Source organism: Macaca fascicularis, chromosome 20 (genome assembly GCF_037993035.2).
Source record: "Macaca fascicularis isolate 582-1 chromosome 20, T2T-MFA8v1.1".
Lineage (NCBI taxonomy): Eukaryota > Metazoa > Chordata > Mammalia > Primates > Cercopithecidae > Macaca > Macaca fascicularis.
This window is the reverse complement of record NC_088394.1, coordinates 20410661-20424539: the sequence shown is the minus strand read 5'-3', so window position 1 is coordinate 20424539 and position 13879 is coordinate 20410661. Positions and strand designations below refer to the sequence as shown.

At 46.9% G+C, this 13879-nt stretch overlaps 1 protein-coding gene across 1 annotated transcript in view; it reads left to right on the top strand.

The window, feature by feature from the left end:
- Positions 1-13879, top strand: part of DNAH3 (dynein axonemal heavy chain 3) — a 205269-nt gene that overhangs the window by 158666 nt on the left and 32724 nt on the right. The window contains exons 49-51 of the mRNA XM_045383002.2: positions 1393-1609; positions 4390-4572; positions 9849-10047. Coding sequence (XP_045238937.2) covers positions 1393-1609; positions 4390-4572; positions 9849-10047 — 599 coding nt within the window. The remainder of the gene's footprint in view (positions 1-1392; positions 1610-4389; positions 4573-9848; positions 10048-13879) is intronic.

Below are 13879 nucleotides of genomic sequence, written 5' to 3'. Positions count from 1 at the left end.
TATAATTGGTTTCCATGGTAATTCTGTGTTTTATTTTATGCATTTTTAAAAATTGACTGGGCATGGTGGTTCACACCTGTAATCCCAGCACTTTGGGAGGCCAAGGCGGGCGGATCACTTGAGGTCAGGAGTTCGAGACCAACCTGAGCAACATAGCAACCCCCACCCCCTCCCCCAACTGTGTCTACTAAAAATGCAGAAGATTAGCTGGGTGTAGTGGTGTGCGCCTAAGACTTCAGCTACTCGGGAGGCTGAGGTGGGAGGATCGCTTGAGCCAGGGAGGTTAAGTCTGCAGTGAGCCATGATTGTGCCACTGTACTCCAGCCTGGATGACAGAGTGCAATCTTGTCTCTCTCTCTCTCTCTCTGTCTCTCTGTCTCTCTCTCTCTCTCTCTCTCTCTCTCTATATATATATATATATATATATTTTTTTTTTTCTACAAAGTCAGGGTATTTCTCCAAACTACCAAAGTTTAGGAACTCCTGCTTAAGCCCTGATGATTCATCAAAGGGATCAGTGATAGAAATGACTTGATCAGGGCACAGTGGCTCACACCTGTAATCCCAGCACTTTGGGAGGCCGAGGCAGGTGGATCATGTGAAGTCAGGAGTTCGAGACCAGCCTGGCCAACATGGTAAAACCCCGTCTCTACTAAAAATACAAAAATTAGCCAGGCGTGGTGGTACACACCTGTAATCCCAGCTACTTGGGAGGCTGAGGCAGGAGAATCTCTTGAACCTGGGAGGTGGAGGTTGCAGTGAACTGAGATCGTGCTGCTGCACTCCAGCCTGGGCAAAAGGGTGAAACTCTGTCTCAAAAAAAAAAAAAAAAAAAAAAATTAGAAATGACTTGATCAAAGATCATTTGAGGTCAGGCGTGGTGGCTCATGCCTGTAATCCCAGCACTTTGGGAGGCGAAGGTGGGTGGATCACCTGAGGCCAGGAGTTTAAGACTAGCCTGACCAACATGGTAAAACCCCGCCTCTACTAAAAATACAAAAATTAGTTGGGTATGGTGGTGCACACCTGTAATCCCAGCTACTTGGGAGGCTGAAGCAGGAAAATCACTTGAGCCTGGGAGGCAGAGGTTGCAGTGAGCTGAGATCGTGCCACTGCACTCCAGCCTGGGTGTCAGAGACAGACACTGTCTCAATAAATAAATAAATAAATAAATAAATAAATAAACAATCATTTGTGTGAGAGTATGCACCTGTGCACCTGCCCCATCCTTCTCTGCCTTGGCTCTGTTGACGTGTCTTCAGAGAGTTTGGATTCTAGTGGATCATCGTCAGTGTATGTGTCTTCTCACACCCTCATGTCTATAACCAAAGCTGTACTGGATCTCCCTGGAGGACGTTCGGTCCTGCCTAACCGCCTTGGTGTCCTCGGCAGGGTCGTCTCCATGTGCAAATATTTCCAAGAGAGCGTCAAGAAGCTGTCACTCGATTATTACAACAAACTTCGAAGACACAACTATGTTACCCCCACCTCCTACCTCGAATTGATTCTAACCTTCAAGACGCTCCTGAATAGCAAGAGGCAAGAGGTGGCTATGATGAGGAACCGCTACCTGACAGGCTTGCAGAAACTCGACTTTGCAGCTTCACAGGTGAGCACTGCCAAAATAGAACAGAGATGGAGAGGCCGGGGATGAGGTGGATGTGCCGAGGCATGTGTTTAGGTGCAGAATTAAGAGGACACCAAATCAAGCAGAATGTGACCCTGCATTGGCAGAGCTTACCTTACCTACATCACTGTAATCCCTGCCCTGTGGGATCCTGTCTTTAAGATTTTGATCTTTTGTTCATCATGGGTTTTTGCATTAATTTTGGTTTCTTAACCTATTGCAATAATGTATTATTTATCTTGAGTACTTTCTTTTTAATGCCCCCTTAAGTTTTGTACTCAAGGTGAGTGCTTCCCTTGTCTCACCTTGTGAGGACATGGGCAGGATAAGGTAGTGAATGGTTCAAGATATCTTTGTGGAGTCAGATCTGGGCCCAAATTTATCTCTACAGCATACCAGCTGTAGAGCCAGGGGCATGTTATTTCACTGCCTCGGGCCTCAGATTCCTCTTCTATAAAAAGGTGAAGGCCCGGTGCAGTGGCTCACGCCTCCCAGCATTTGGGAGGTCAAAGTGGGAGGATCACTTGAGGCCAGGAGATTGCTTGAGACCAGCCTGGGAAACATAGCAAGACCCCATCTCTACAAAAAATAAAATAAAATAAAATTAGCCAAGTGTAGTGGCATGTGCCTGTAGTCCCAGCTACTTGGGAGGCTGAGGTGGGAGGATCACTCGAGCCCAGGAGTTCAAGGCTACAGTGAGCTATGATCATACCACTGCACTCCAACCGGGGTAACAGAGTGAGACCTTGTCTCTTTATTTTATTATTTCTTTTGAGACGAAGTCTCGCTCTGTCACCGAGGCTGGAATACAGTGGCGCAGTCTCAGCTCTCTGCAACCTCCACCTCCTGAGTTCAAGTGATCCTCCTGTCTCAGCATCCCAAATAGCTGGTACTACAGGTGCGTGCTACCATGCCCAGCTGCTTTGTGTATTTTTAGTAGAAGCGAGGTTTTGCCATGTTGGCCAGGCTAGTCTCAAACTCTGACCTCAGGTGATCTGCCCATCTCAGCCTCCCAAAGTACTGGGATTACAGGCATGAGCCACTGAGCCCAGCCTAATGGGTTTAATTGTCTGAAAAATGGCACAAGCTCCATGAGAGGTGGTGAGCTCCCCATTATTAGAGGAGTTCAGAGACCAGAAAACTACTTGGCAGGAATGTTTTATAGAGCATCAGACTGTTTGTCTTAGTCAGCTTGGGCTGCCATAGCAAAATATCCTAAACTGAGTGGCTTCAACAACAAACATTTACTTATTTCTCGTAGTTCTGGAGGCTGGGAAGTTCAAGATCAAGGCACTAGCAGATCCAGTGTCTGGTGGGGGCTCTTTTCCTGGTTTGCAGACGGCTGCCTTCTTGCTGTGTCCTCACATAGTGGGAAGAGACAGATCTCATGTGGCTTCCTGTTTTTATTATATAAGGGCATTTACTCCATCATGTGGGCCTCACCCTTATGACCTCTTCTAACTCTAATTCCCTCCGAAGGCCTCACCTATAATTACCATCGAAGTGGGGATTAGGCTTCAACATATAAATCTGAGGAGGAAACAAACATTTAGTCCACAGTACTATTTAGTCCACAGTACTATTGGAAAAAGTATCTTTGAAAGTAACTTCTATCTCAGCTATGTTTTTAATTCACAGCCTTTAAAAAAATGTAGCTTTAAAAAATAATTTTGGCTGGGCACAGTGGCTCATGCCTGTAATCCCAGAACTTTGGCAGGCCAAGGCAGGTGGATCATCTGAGGTCAGGAGTTCAAGACCAACATGGTGAAACCCCGTCTCTACTAAAAATACAAAAATTAGCCAGGTGTGGTGGCATATGTCTGTAATCCCAGCTACTCGGGAGGCTGAGGCAGGAGAATTGCTTGAACCCAAGAGGCAGAGGTTGCAGTAAGCTGAGATCTCACCACTGGACTCCAGCCTGGGTGATAGAGTGAGACTCCATCTCAAAAAAAGAAAAAAATATATTTTAACTTAAAAAAAAAGTTTGTAGAGACTGGGTCTCACTATGTTTCCCAGGCTGGTCTTGAACTTCTGGGCTCAAGTGATTCTCCCACCTCTACCTCCCAAATTGCTGGGATTACAAGCCAAAAAAAATGTAGTTAAAAAAAATTTCTTGGCTGGGTGCAGTGGCTCACACCTGTAACCCCAGCATTTTGAGAGACTGAGACGGATGGATGACCTGAGTTCAGGAGTTCGAGACCAGCTTGACCAACATGGTGAAACTCCATCTCTACTAAAAATACAAAAATTAGCCAGGCGTGGTGGCGTGTGACTGTAGTCCCAGCTACTTGGGAGGCTGAGACGGGAGAATTGCTTGAACCCAGGAGTCGGAGGTTGCAGTGAGCCAAGATTGTGCCACTGCACTCCAGCGTGGGCGACAGAGCGAGACTCTGTCAAATAAATAAATAAATAAATAAATAAATAAATTCTTAACTTGCTTTTCTCTCTCTCCCATTACCCCCAACACTACAATATAGACTTGGTGAGGGAGGACATAGTTTTTAAAAATTTTTTTAGTTTACAAGTACATGTCTAGTGCCTAGCACAGTGCTTGATAACCACAACACAGAGTGTAAACTCAATAACTGTGTTGAAAAACCTGTGAGATAATCACTAGGAAACAAATCTGTACCCAGGACCATGTCAAAATCATTAGTACATATTTTCTGCTTATGTCATAGGTTGAAGAATCCTTTCAACTCTTGTCTACTTTGCCATTTTCAGTGCTGACCCTGGATTCCTCCCACCTCTTTCCTTGCTAGGTAGCGGTCATGCAAAGAGAACTGACCGCTCTTCAACCTCAACTCATCCTCACCTCTGAGGAAACTGCCAAGATGATGGTGAAAATTGAAGCAGAGACGAGAGAAGCTGATGCAAAGAAACTTCTGGTGCAGGCAGATGAAAAAGAAGCCAATGTTGCTGCTGCCATTGCCCAAGGAATCAAGGTAGAAAGACCAAGAAGAAAGGGAGGGAACTAGTGCTGCTGAATGAGCATGGTTATGTCCATCTCACAGATGAGAAAAGTGAGGCTCAGAAAGGGTAGGCAAGGCTGGGCATGGTGGCTCACAGCTGTAATCCCAGCACTTTGGGAGACCAAGGGAGGTGGATCACCTGAGGTTAGGAGTTCAAGACTAGCCTGACCAACATGGTGAAACCTCGTCTCTATTAAAATACAAAAAAAAAAAAAAAAATTAGCCAGGCATGGTGGTGTGTGTCTGTTATCCCAGCTACTCAGGAAGCTGAGGCAGGGGAATTGCTTGAACCTGGGAGGCAGAGGTCGCAGTGAGCCGAGATTGCACCACTGCACTCCAGCCTGGGTGACAAGAGTGAAACTTCGTCTAAAAAAATAATAATAATAAGGGGTAGGTGACTCTCCCAGCATCACATAGCTGATAAGTGATGAAGCAAGTTGCTCTGAAACATAGTTGAATCCAGGAAGCATTAAGACCCAACATATGGACATGTGTGGTGGCTCACACCTGTGATCCCAGAGCTTTGGGAGACAAAGGCAGGAGGATCACCTGAGCCTAGGAATTTAAGACCAGCCTGGGCAACATAGCAAGATCCTGTCTCTACAAAAATAAAACTAAGAAAGTTAGCCAGGTGTAGTGGCACACCCATGTAGTCCCAGCTACTCAGGAGGCTGATGTGGGAGGTTTGCTTGAGCCCAGGAGTTTGAGGCTATAGTGAACTAGGATCATACCACTGCAATCCATAGCTCACTGCAGCCTTGAACACTTAGACTCAAGTGATCCTCACGCCTCAGCCTCCAGAGTAGCTGACCAAGACCTTGTGTTGTCTAAAAAACAAAACAAAAAAGTGGCCAGGTGCAGTGGCTCATGCCTGTAATCCCAGTACTTTGGGAGGCTGAGGTGGGTGGATTGCTTCAGTGCTGGAGTTCACGACCAGCCAAGTTCAAGACCAGCCTGGGCAACATGGAGAACCCCATCTCTACAAAAAATGTAAAAAAATTCGCCGGCTGTGGTGGCATGCACGTATGGTCCCAGCTATTCAGGAGGCTGAGGTGGGTGAGTCCTGAGCCCAGGAGGTTGAGGCTACAGTGGGTCCAGATCGCACCACTGCACTCCAGCCTGGGTGACAGAGCAAGACCCAGTCTCAAAAACAAACAAACAAAAAGACCCAATCTGTTTTGACCTCATCTCTTACCACTTTTCCTTCATTCCTTGTACTCTGGCCACGTTGATCTCCTAGCTATTCGTTCAATAATCATAACCCACACTCCCACCCCAGAGCCTTTGAACTGGCTGTTCCCTCTACACAGAATGCCCTTCCTTTTGATATCCACATGGCTGTTTCTTTCGCCTCCATCGTATTTTTGCTCAATTATGCCTGGTGTGTTGTAGGCGTGGAATAAATATTTGTTGAATGACAGAATGTTGAACCTAGAGGAAACCCACTTGAAGGTGATTCTTGTGCCAGAGAGGAAATAGTCCTGGTAAGGGCTTGACCTACATTCAGGTAGTAAAAGAAAATCTATTTATTCTATTAGCATTGATGTGATGTTGTATATTTCACAAAGCACTTTGAAGTACATGGTTACATTTGAGCATTAAAACTACTTTGAGACTTCAGAATGACAGATGGGGCCAGGAGAGGTGGCTCATGCCTATAACCTCAGCACTTCAGGAGGCCAAGGTGGACAGATCACTTGAGGTCAGGTGTTCGAGAACAGCCTGGTCAACATGATAAAACCTTACCTCTACTAAAAATACAAAAATTAGCTGGGTATGGTGGCACGTGCTTGTAATACCAGCTACTCAGGAGGTTGAGGTGGGAGAATTTCTTGAATCTAAGAGGTAGAGGTTACAGTAAGTCGAGATCTCACCAATGCACTCCAGCCTCAGCGACAGAGCGAGACCTTATCTCAAAAAAAAAAAAAAAAAAAAGGAAAAGAAAAAAAAAAGAATGACAGACATGGGCATATGAGAGTTGACAGCATTGAGGTTCAGTGGTAACTTGACTTTCCAGAGCTGCATGGTTAGTTAGTGGGATTAGAAGCCAAGGTTCATAGCACTTACCTTAACATACTTGAACCTATGCCCCCACTTAACAGAAAATTCTCTTAACCATTCTTCAAACAAGGGCTTGATCAAAAAGCAGCCTATGTCTGTCTTCTATCATAAGTAGGTCATGGTGGCCGGGCGCTGTGGCTCACACCTGTAATCCCAGCACTTTAGGAGGCTGAGGCAGGAGGATCACTTGAGGTCAAGAATTGGAGACCAGCCTGGCCAATATGGTGAAACCCTGTCTCTACTAAAAATATAAAAATTAGCCGGGTCTGGTGGTGGGGCACCTGTAATCCCAGCTATTCAGGAGGCTGAAGCACAAGAATCACTTGAACCTGGGAGGTAGAGGTTGCAGTGAGCCAACATCATGCCACTCCAGCCTGAGTGACCAAAAAAAAAAAAAAAAAAAAAAAAAAAAGTCATAGGGCATTGTCTCAGAAGGGCAGGCCTTTTTGATTGGCTTTTCTCCACTGAGTCCAGAGACCTGGCCTGTGGGAGATCCCCTGGGTGGGTCTGATCCCTGTCAGAGTCACATAATGAATACCCTGAATTACAGATGCTTTTTCACTTAGAGTCCTAATAGAACAGACAGGAGATGAATGGAAACCATCAGTAATAATAGACCAGGCAATGTGGGTCATGCCTTTAATCCCAGTGCTTTGGGAGGCTGAGTCAGGAGGATGGCTTGAGGCCAGGAGGAATTTTAGACCAGCCCGGGTAGCAATAGTGAAAACTCTTCTCTACAAAAAACTAAAAAGAAAAAAATTGGCCAGGTGCAGTGGAGCACACCTGTAGTCTTAGCTACTCAGGAGACTGAGACAGGAGGATCACTTGAGTCCAGGAGCTGCAGTAAGTTGTAGTCACACCACTGCATTCTAGCCTGGACAACGGAGTCAGATCTTATCTCAAAAAAAAAAAAAAAAAAAATCAGGAGATTTCAAGTAACAATTCTGAATTTTCAGCTTTTCTTTGGAAAATATCAGGCAACCTGGCAACATCGAAGCTGCCCTCCCGGGTTGCACTCATCATCGGTATTAAATAGATGCTGCTCCTGTGTTTCAATTCACCAAAGCCCCAGCCCCACCCACTCACACTCACTGGCCTGGCCCCCTGAGGCGCATGAATTGGCAACTCTTCCATGGTTCTGTGCTAGAAGCAGGTACATCAGGGCTCAGTTTTTGCTCTGTCCTTTCCTCGCTTCAGTTTCTTCATCTACGAAGTGGGGGTACTAAGAGGAAAACATGTAACATTTGTAGCCTGTGCCAGAGTGTAAGGGTCTATGTTAGCGATTCTCCAAAACTGCTGTTCTTTGCTCTATACCAAGGGGACTTGCCTATGGGACCAAGGCTAGCCCCTCTCCACATGTGGGTCACGGAGGGAAGGAGAACAGTACAGCCAGGACTCTGCTCTGTAATGTCAGGCCAAACAGTGACTTGCTGGAGCAGGAGGGAGGTGAGTGATGGCACAAGGTTTGTAAGGCGGTGACCCAGGACACCCCACCACACCCACTCCCAGGCAAAAACTGCCACATCAGGTTTCAGTGCAAAGGGTGAGGCTCAATACTCTGCCATCCCATCCCTCTTCCAGGGAGTGACATCCTGGGATGAGTCAGGAAGTGGAAGAAACTAGCCAGGGAGGAGAAGAAACCAGTGTCTGACGTGCAGCTTCCCTGAGGCTTTTGTGTGGACTGGAATCCCTTCCTGGACCTTTCAGGGCTGTGGTCCTCCTGCCCGGGAGGAGTTGCTAATTTTCTCTAATCTCCTCACACTCCCAGAAATGACACAACATGGAATAGTGCCCAGTAGGGTACTGAATGCACAGAGGAATGCAAATGAAATCCATATTCGGAGTTTCTGTTTGATCCTAATTTGCCTTTAAGAAACATAAATTTTAGTGTTTCTTTATATGGAGAAAAAGTGAGTTCCCTGCTCTTTACCAAAAAAGAAAAAAAAAAAGGTGATTTGTTAGAAACTCAAAAGTATGTCTGGGCACGGAGGCTCATGCCTGTAATCCCAGCACTTTGGGAGGCCGAGACGAGTGGATCACCTGAGGTCAGGAGTTCGAGACCAGCCTGGCCAACATGGTGAAAACTCATCTATACTAAAAAAACAAAAGTTAGTCAGACCTGGTGGCGGCGCCTGCAGTCCCAGCTACTCGGGAGCCTGAAGCGCGAGAATCGCTTGAACCCAGGAAGCAGAGGTTGCAGTGAGCCGAGATCACACCACTTCTGCAGTCCAGCCTGGATGATAGAGCGAGACTCTGTCAAAAAAAAAAAAAAAAAAGAAAGAAAGAAAGAAAAGAAAAGAAAAGAAAAAAAAGGAAAAGAAATCCATACTGGGAAGACAAAGAGACTGGAAAAGCAAGAATCAGGTCACCAACACTTGATTCACGAGCATAATGATTTGCTTACGTTGGTCAATTCTTTCCAATTATTTCTTTCCCCCCTAATGAGGATGATGAGTGATACCAAAATTACTGCGATCTGATTACTTTTCGCCACATTGCCCTGAACTCCATACCTCTCAAACAATCCTATTGCTCTTTTCATGCTAAGACTCGGGGCAACTTTAAATTATTATGTTTTTAGCATAGAAACAAATGTGGTAACAACGCCTATGTGAGTTTTTTTGTTTTTGTCTTTTGTTTTTGTTTTTAGACAGCGTTTCACTCTTGATGGCCAGGCTGGAGTGCAATGGCAAAATCTCAGCTCACTGCAACCTCCGCCTCCCGGGTTCAAGCGATTCTTCTGCCTCAGCCTCCTGAGTAGCTGGGATTACAAGCGCCTGCCACCACGCCCGGCTAATTTTTGTATTTTTAGTAGAGACAGGATTTTGCCATGTTGACCAGGCTGGTCTTGAACTCCTGACCTCAAGTGATCCACCCGCCTCGGCCTCCCAAAGTGCTGGGATTATAGGCATGAGCCACCGCGCCCGGCCAAAAAAGCAAATAAGTTGAATGCTCAGATGTTCGGGACATCCACACCACAGCCCCAAAAGGCCATGCATGTGTTCCGGCTGCTGGTTAACGCTCAGAGCCATTGTCCAGCTTCAGGGGCAGGCACCGTGTTAAAGGGGATCTGGAAGAGGAAGAGGAAGCACCTCTTCCTGATTCCTCATGTAGGAGTGGAGCTCTGCTTTGCCCCCAGTGTGCCAGGCCCTGGGAACTCATCTCCTTTGTCCTCGTGCTGCCCACAGAACGAATGTGAGGGCGATCTAGCTGAGGCAATGCCTGCGCTCGAGGCTGCACTAGCTGCTCTGGACACCCTGAACCCGGCCGACATCTCACTGGTGAAGTCGATGCAGAACCCACCAGGCCCTGTCAAGCTGGTCATGGAGAGCATCTGCGTCATGAAAGGGATGAAGCCAGAGAGGAAGCCAGACCCCAGTGGCTCCGGTAACCCCCACCCCACCCCACCCAGATGCCTGCACAGACTGCTCTTTCCTGGCAGTGGGGTGCCAGCACCCCACTGCATCCCCAAGTCGACTCCAAGCATGCAGGCAAGATCATTGAGTTTGGAGGAATTAAGAAAGAAACCAGGCTGTGTGTGCACCCAAGGCCTCTCTCACACTTCTCCAGCAGCCTCCGCCCTCTCAGTCACTTGGGAAAATGCAGGTATCTGTAGGTGGAGCTGAGCTTAGTCAAGGCCTCTCCCTGCAAGTCATTACAAAAATGAAGGTCAGGTAGACAAAAGGCCTGGTGTGGAACAAGCACAGTCATGTGTGGGTGACCAAGAGAGCTACACAGAGAGAGAAACAGAGAAAGAAGCAGAGAAAGAGAGTTAGGGAAAGGAAAAGAATGAGACAGAGACAAAGAAAGGAACAGAGAGGAGACTGAGAAATAAATGGAGACCCAGACACCTCTACACACATGCATGTATGCACGCATGCACAGACATGCACATGCATGTGCACACATGCAGACATGCACACGCATGCACACAGACATGCACACGTGCATGCACATATAGACATGCATGCACACATGCATACACAGAGCCATGCATGAACACACATGCATGCATACACAAACATGCACACACAGATGTACACACATATGCACACACATGCAGACATGCATACACACAGGCATGCATATGTATATGCACCCAAAGGGACAGGGGGACCAGGAGAGAAGGAAATCAGGAGAAAGAGACAGGGAAACACACACACATACAGATAAAGAGAAAGAAAAAGAGAGAGAGGAGATGGGGAGAGACTTGCATGCACAAGTGAGTTGCAGACATACAGGAGAGAGTAAGGCATGAGGGGAGAGAAACAGGTAGAAATAGAGACTGAGAGACAAATATGTGGAGAGCGACAGAAATGGAGACAGAGAGACGCAGAGACACAGGGAGTGCCAGAGATACAAAGAGAGACACAGAAACAGAGACACAGAGTGGGAAGAAAAGAGACCAGAGAGAAGAGAGACAGACAGGGAGACACAAACACTCACAGGAAGACAGAGGAAGAGTTGGGGGAGGGGGTGGGGTGGAGCAGAAGTGAGGAATGGAAAATTAGAGGGAGAGAGACATGGACAGGAGACAAGGGCAAAGACAGGCAGAGACGGCAACTGGAGGGGGAGAAAGAGAGAGGGGGGGACAGACGAAAAAAGAAAAAGAGGAGGATACAGAGAATTAGAAATGGGGAGAAAGGAATGGGGAAGGAGGAAGGAAAGCCCCTTCTACAGTTGAGCCTAGAAACATGAACAGGTGAATATTCACTGTCCTTCAAATTTAAATTAGATGTAGGACTTTGCATTGAGACCAGTGCCTTAGAGCTGAACCATGACTTTAAAAATCACCTCCAGTTCTATTTCCTGCCTTTTGAGTCCTCCCATCCTGAGAGCAGTCTGGCTATTCCTTCATTATTTCTATAATGTTAGAAATTTCTACTTTAATCCCATCCAGGCACAGTGGCTCACACCTGTAATCCCAGCACTTTGGGAGGCTGAGGTGGGTGGATCACTTGAGCCCAGGAGTTTGAGACCAGCCTGGACAACATGACAAAACCCCATCTCTACAAAAAATACGAAATTTAGCCAGGCGTGCTGGTGCACGTCTGTAGTCCCAGCTGCTCAGGAGGCTGAGAAGAGAGGAACGCTTGAGCCTGGGAGGTTGAGGCTGCAGTGAGCCGTGATCCTGCCACTGCTCTTTAGCCTGTATGACAGAGTGAGACCCTATCTCAAAAAAGAAATCCCTGATCCCTCATTTGAGACCTTCTGGCTCCTGCTTCCCATTGCTTAGTATTCTCTCTTCTCTGGCGGCTGTCAGGCCTACAATCACATAAAATAGATGCAAAGCTCATCAGGAAGAGCCAAGCAAGGAGTGGACTTTACAAGAGCATCCTTTAGGGAAGCAGCTGAGGTATAATAAGTTGGCCTTGAGCAAAGATGAGCTAGATAGCACTTCTGCACCCTGGAATCACCTGGAGAGCTTAAAGAATGCAGAAGTCAGGCAGGGGCGGTAGGTCACTCCTGTCATCCCAGCACTTTGGGAGGCCAAGATGGGTGATCACCTGAGGTCAGGAGTTTGAGACCAACCTGGCCGACATGGTGAAATCCCGTCTCTACCAAAAATACAAAAAAATAAAATAAAATTAGCTGGGCATGGTAGTGTGTGCCTGTAATCCCAGCTACTTGGAAGGCTGAGGCAGGAGAATTGCTTGAATCCGGGAGGCAGAAGTTGCAGTGAGCCAAGACCACGCCATTGCGCTCCAGCCTGGGCAACAAGAATGAAACTCCGTTTCCAAAAAAAAAAAAAAAAAAGCAGAAATCCATGCCCCACTCCTAGAGAGTCTCATTCCATTGGTCTGGGATGCAGCCTGAGCAGTAGAATTTTTTTTTTTTAAGCTCTGCCTGCAGCTGGGGTTGAGACCTGCTGAGATACACAAAGCACAGCCAGGTCATGAATGCCATTTCTCATCTTGGATCACTGATAATCAGCACAGAACCTATCATTAAATTAAAATTAAAGCAAATTATGCCTATTATTCACCCAAACCATGGAATTGAGTGAGTATATTGAGATGGAGCAAAAGAGCAATTGAGTGAGTGAGTTAGGGGTACCTTGAATTTAAATGAAGCAGATCATTTTCTAGAATGCCAACAGAAACCTTCATGGGAAATATTTGGCCGATTTCTGCTCTTGTAATTAGGAATGGGACACATTTGACCTGCTGTACTCAATGTGATGTCTCAGAGTATAACTTTTTTGATGAGTCTGACCTTGGCAAGTACCGCGGGCCAAAAAGCTTCCTGAATTTTTTCCAATGTGTCAACAAAAGGAGCATTGTTCCGGGATGGGATTGAGACTCACTTGATTAGTCGTTAGTCAGCATGATGGGTGCTAAGGGGAATAAGGGCCTGGCTTTGTGTCTGGGCAGGCCACGGGTAGTCTTCTGTATGGGTGGAAGCCTGCAAGCTGCTTCTTCCAGCCTCCTTCATTCTCACAAGAGCTTGGCCTCACTCACACGGTTCATCACAGGGAGGACTGATTGGGCTCCATCCAACTGACCTCCCAGACTAGGGAAGAATATTCGAAACATCCCCACGGGCTGTGGCTCCTCCTGCCTTTTCCATCCATGAATAAGATAATGGGGTACTATTCATTCAACCCATATTTATTGATAACTAAGTACCAGGCAGTGTGCCAGGTTCTAGGAAACAGCAGAAGGTTACCGCTTTGAGGGAGAGGTAGATGGTAGAAAATAATTGAAGGGAAACCTCAATGGCGATGGCTTTTAAAATGAGGCCTCTGACCTGGGCAACATGGCGAAGCCTCATCTCCATAAAAAATGCAAAGATTGGCTGGACGCAGCTGGGCGTGGTGGCCCATGCCTGTAATCCCAGCACTTTGGGAGGCTGAGGTAGGTGGATCACCTGAGGTCAGGAGTTCAAGACCAGCCTGTCCAACATGGTGAAACCCCATCTCTACTAAAAGTACAAAAAAATTAGCTGGGCGTGGTAGCAGGATTATAATCCTAGCTACTCTGGAGGCTGAGGTAGGAGAATCGCTTGAACCCGGGAGGCAGAGGTTGCGATGAGCCGAGGTCGCACCATTGCACTCCAGCCTGGACAACAAGAGTGAGACTCCATCTCAAAAAAAAAAAAATTGGCTGGGTGCAGTGGCTCAGGCCTGGAATCTTAGCACTTTGGGAGGCCGAGGTGGGTGGATCATATGAGGTCAAGAGTTTAAGACCGGCCTGGTCAACATGGTAAAACCCCGTCT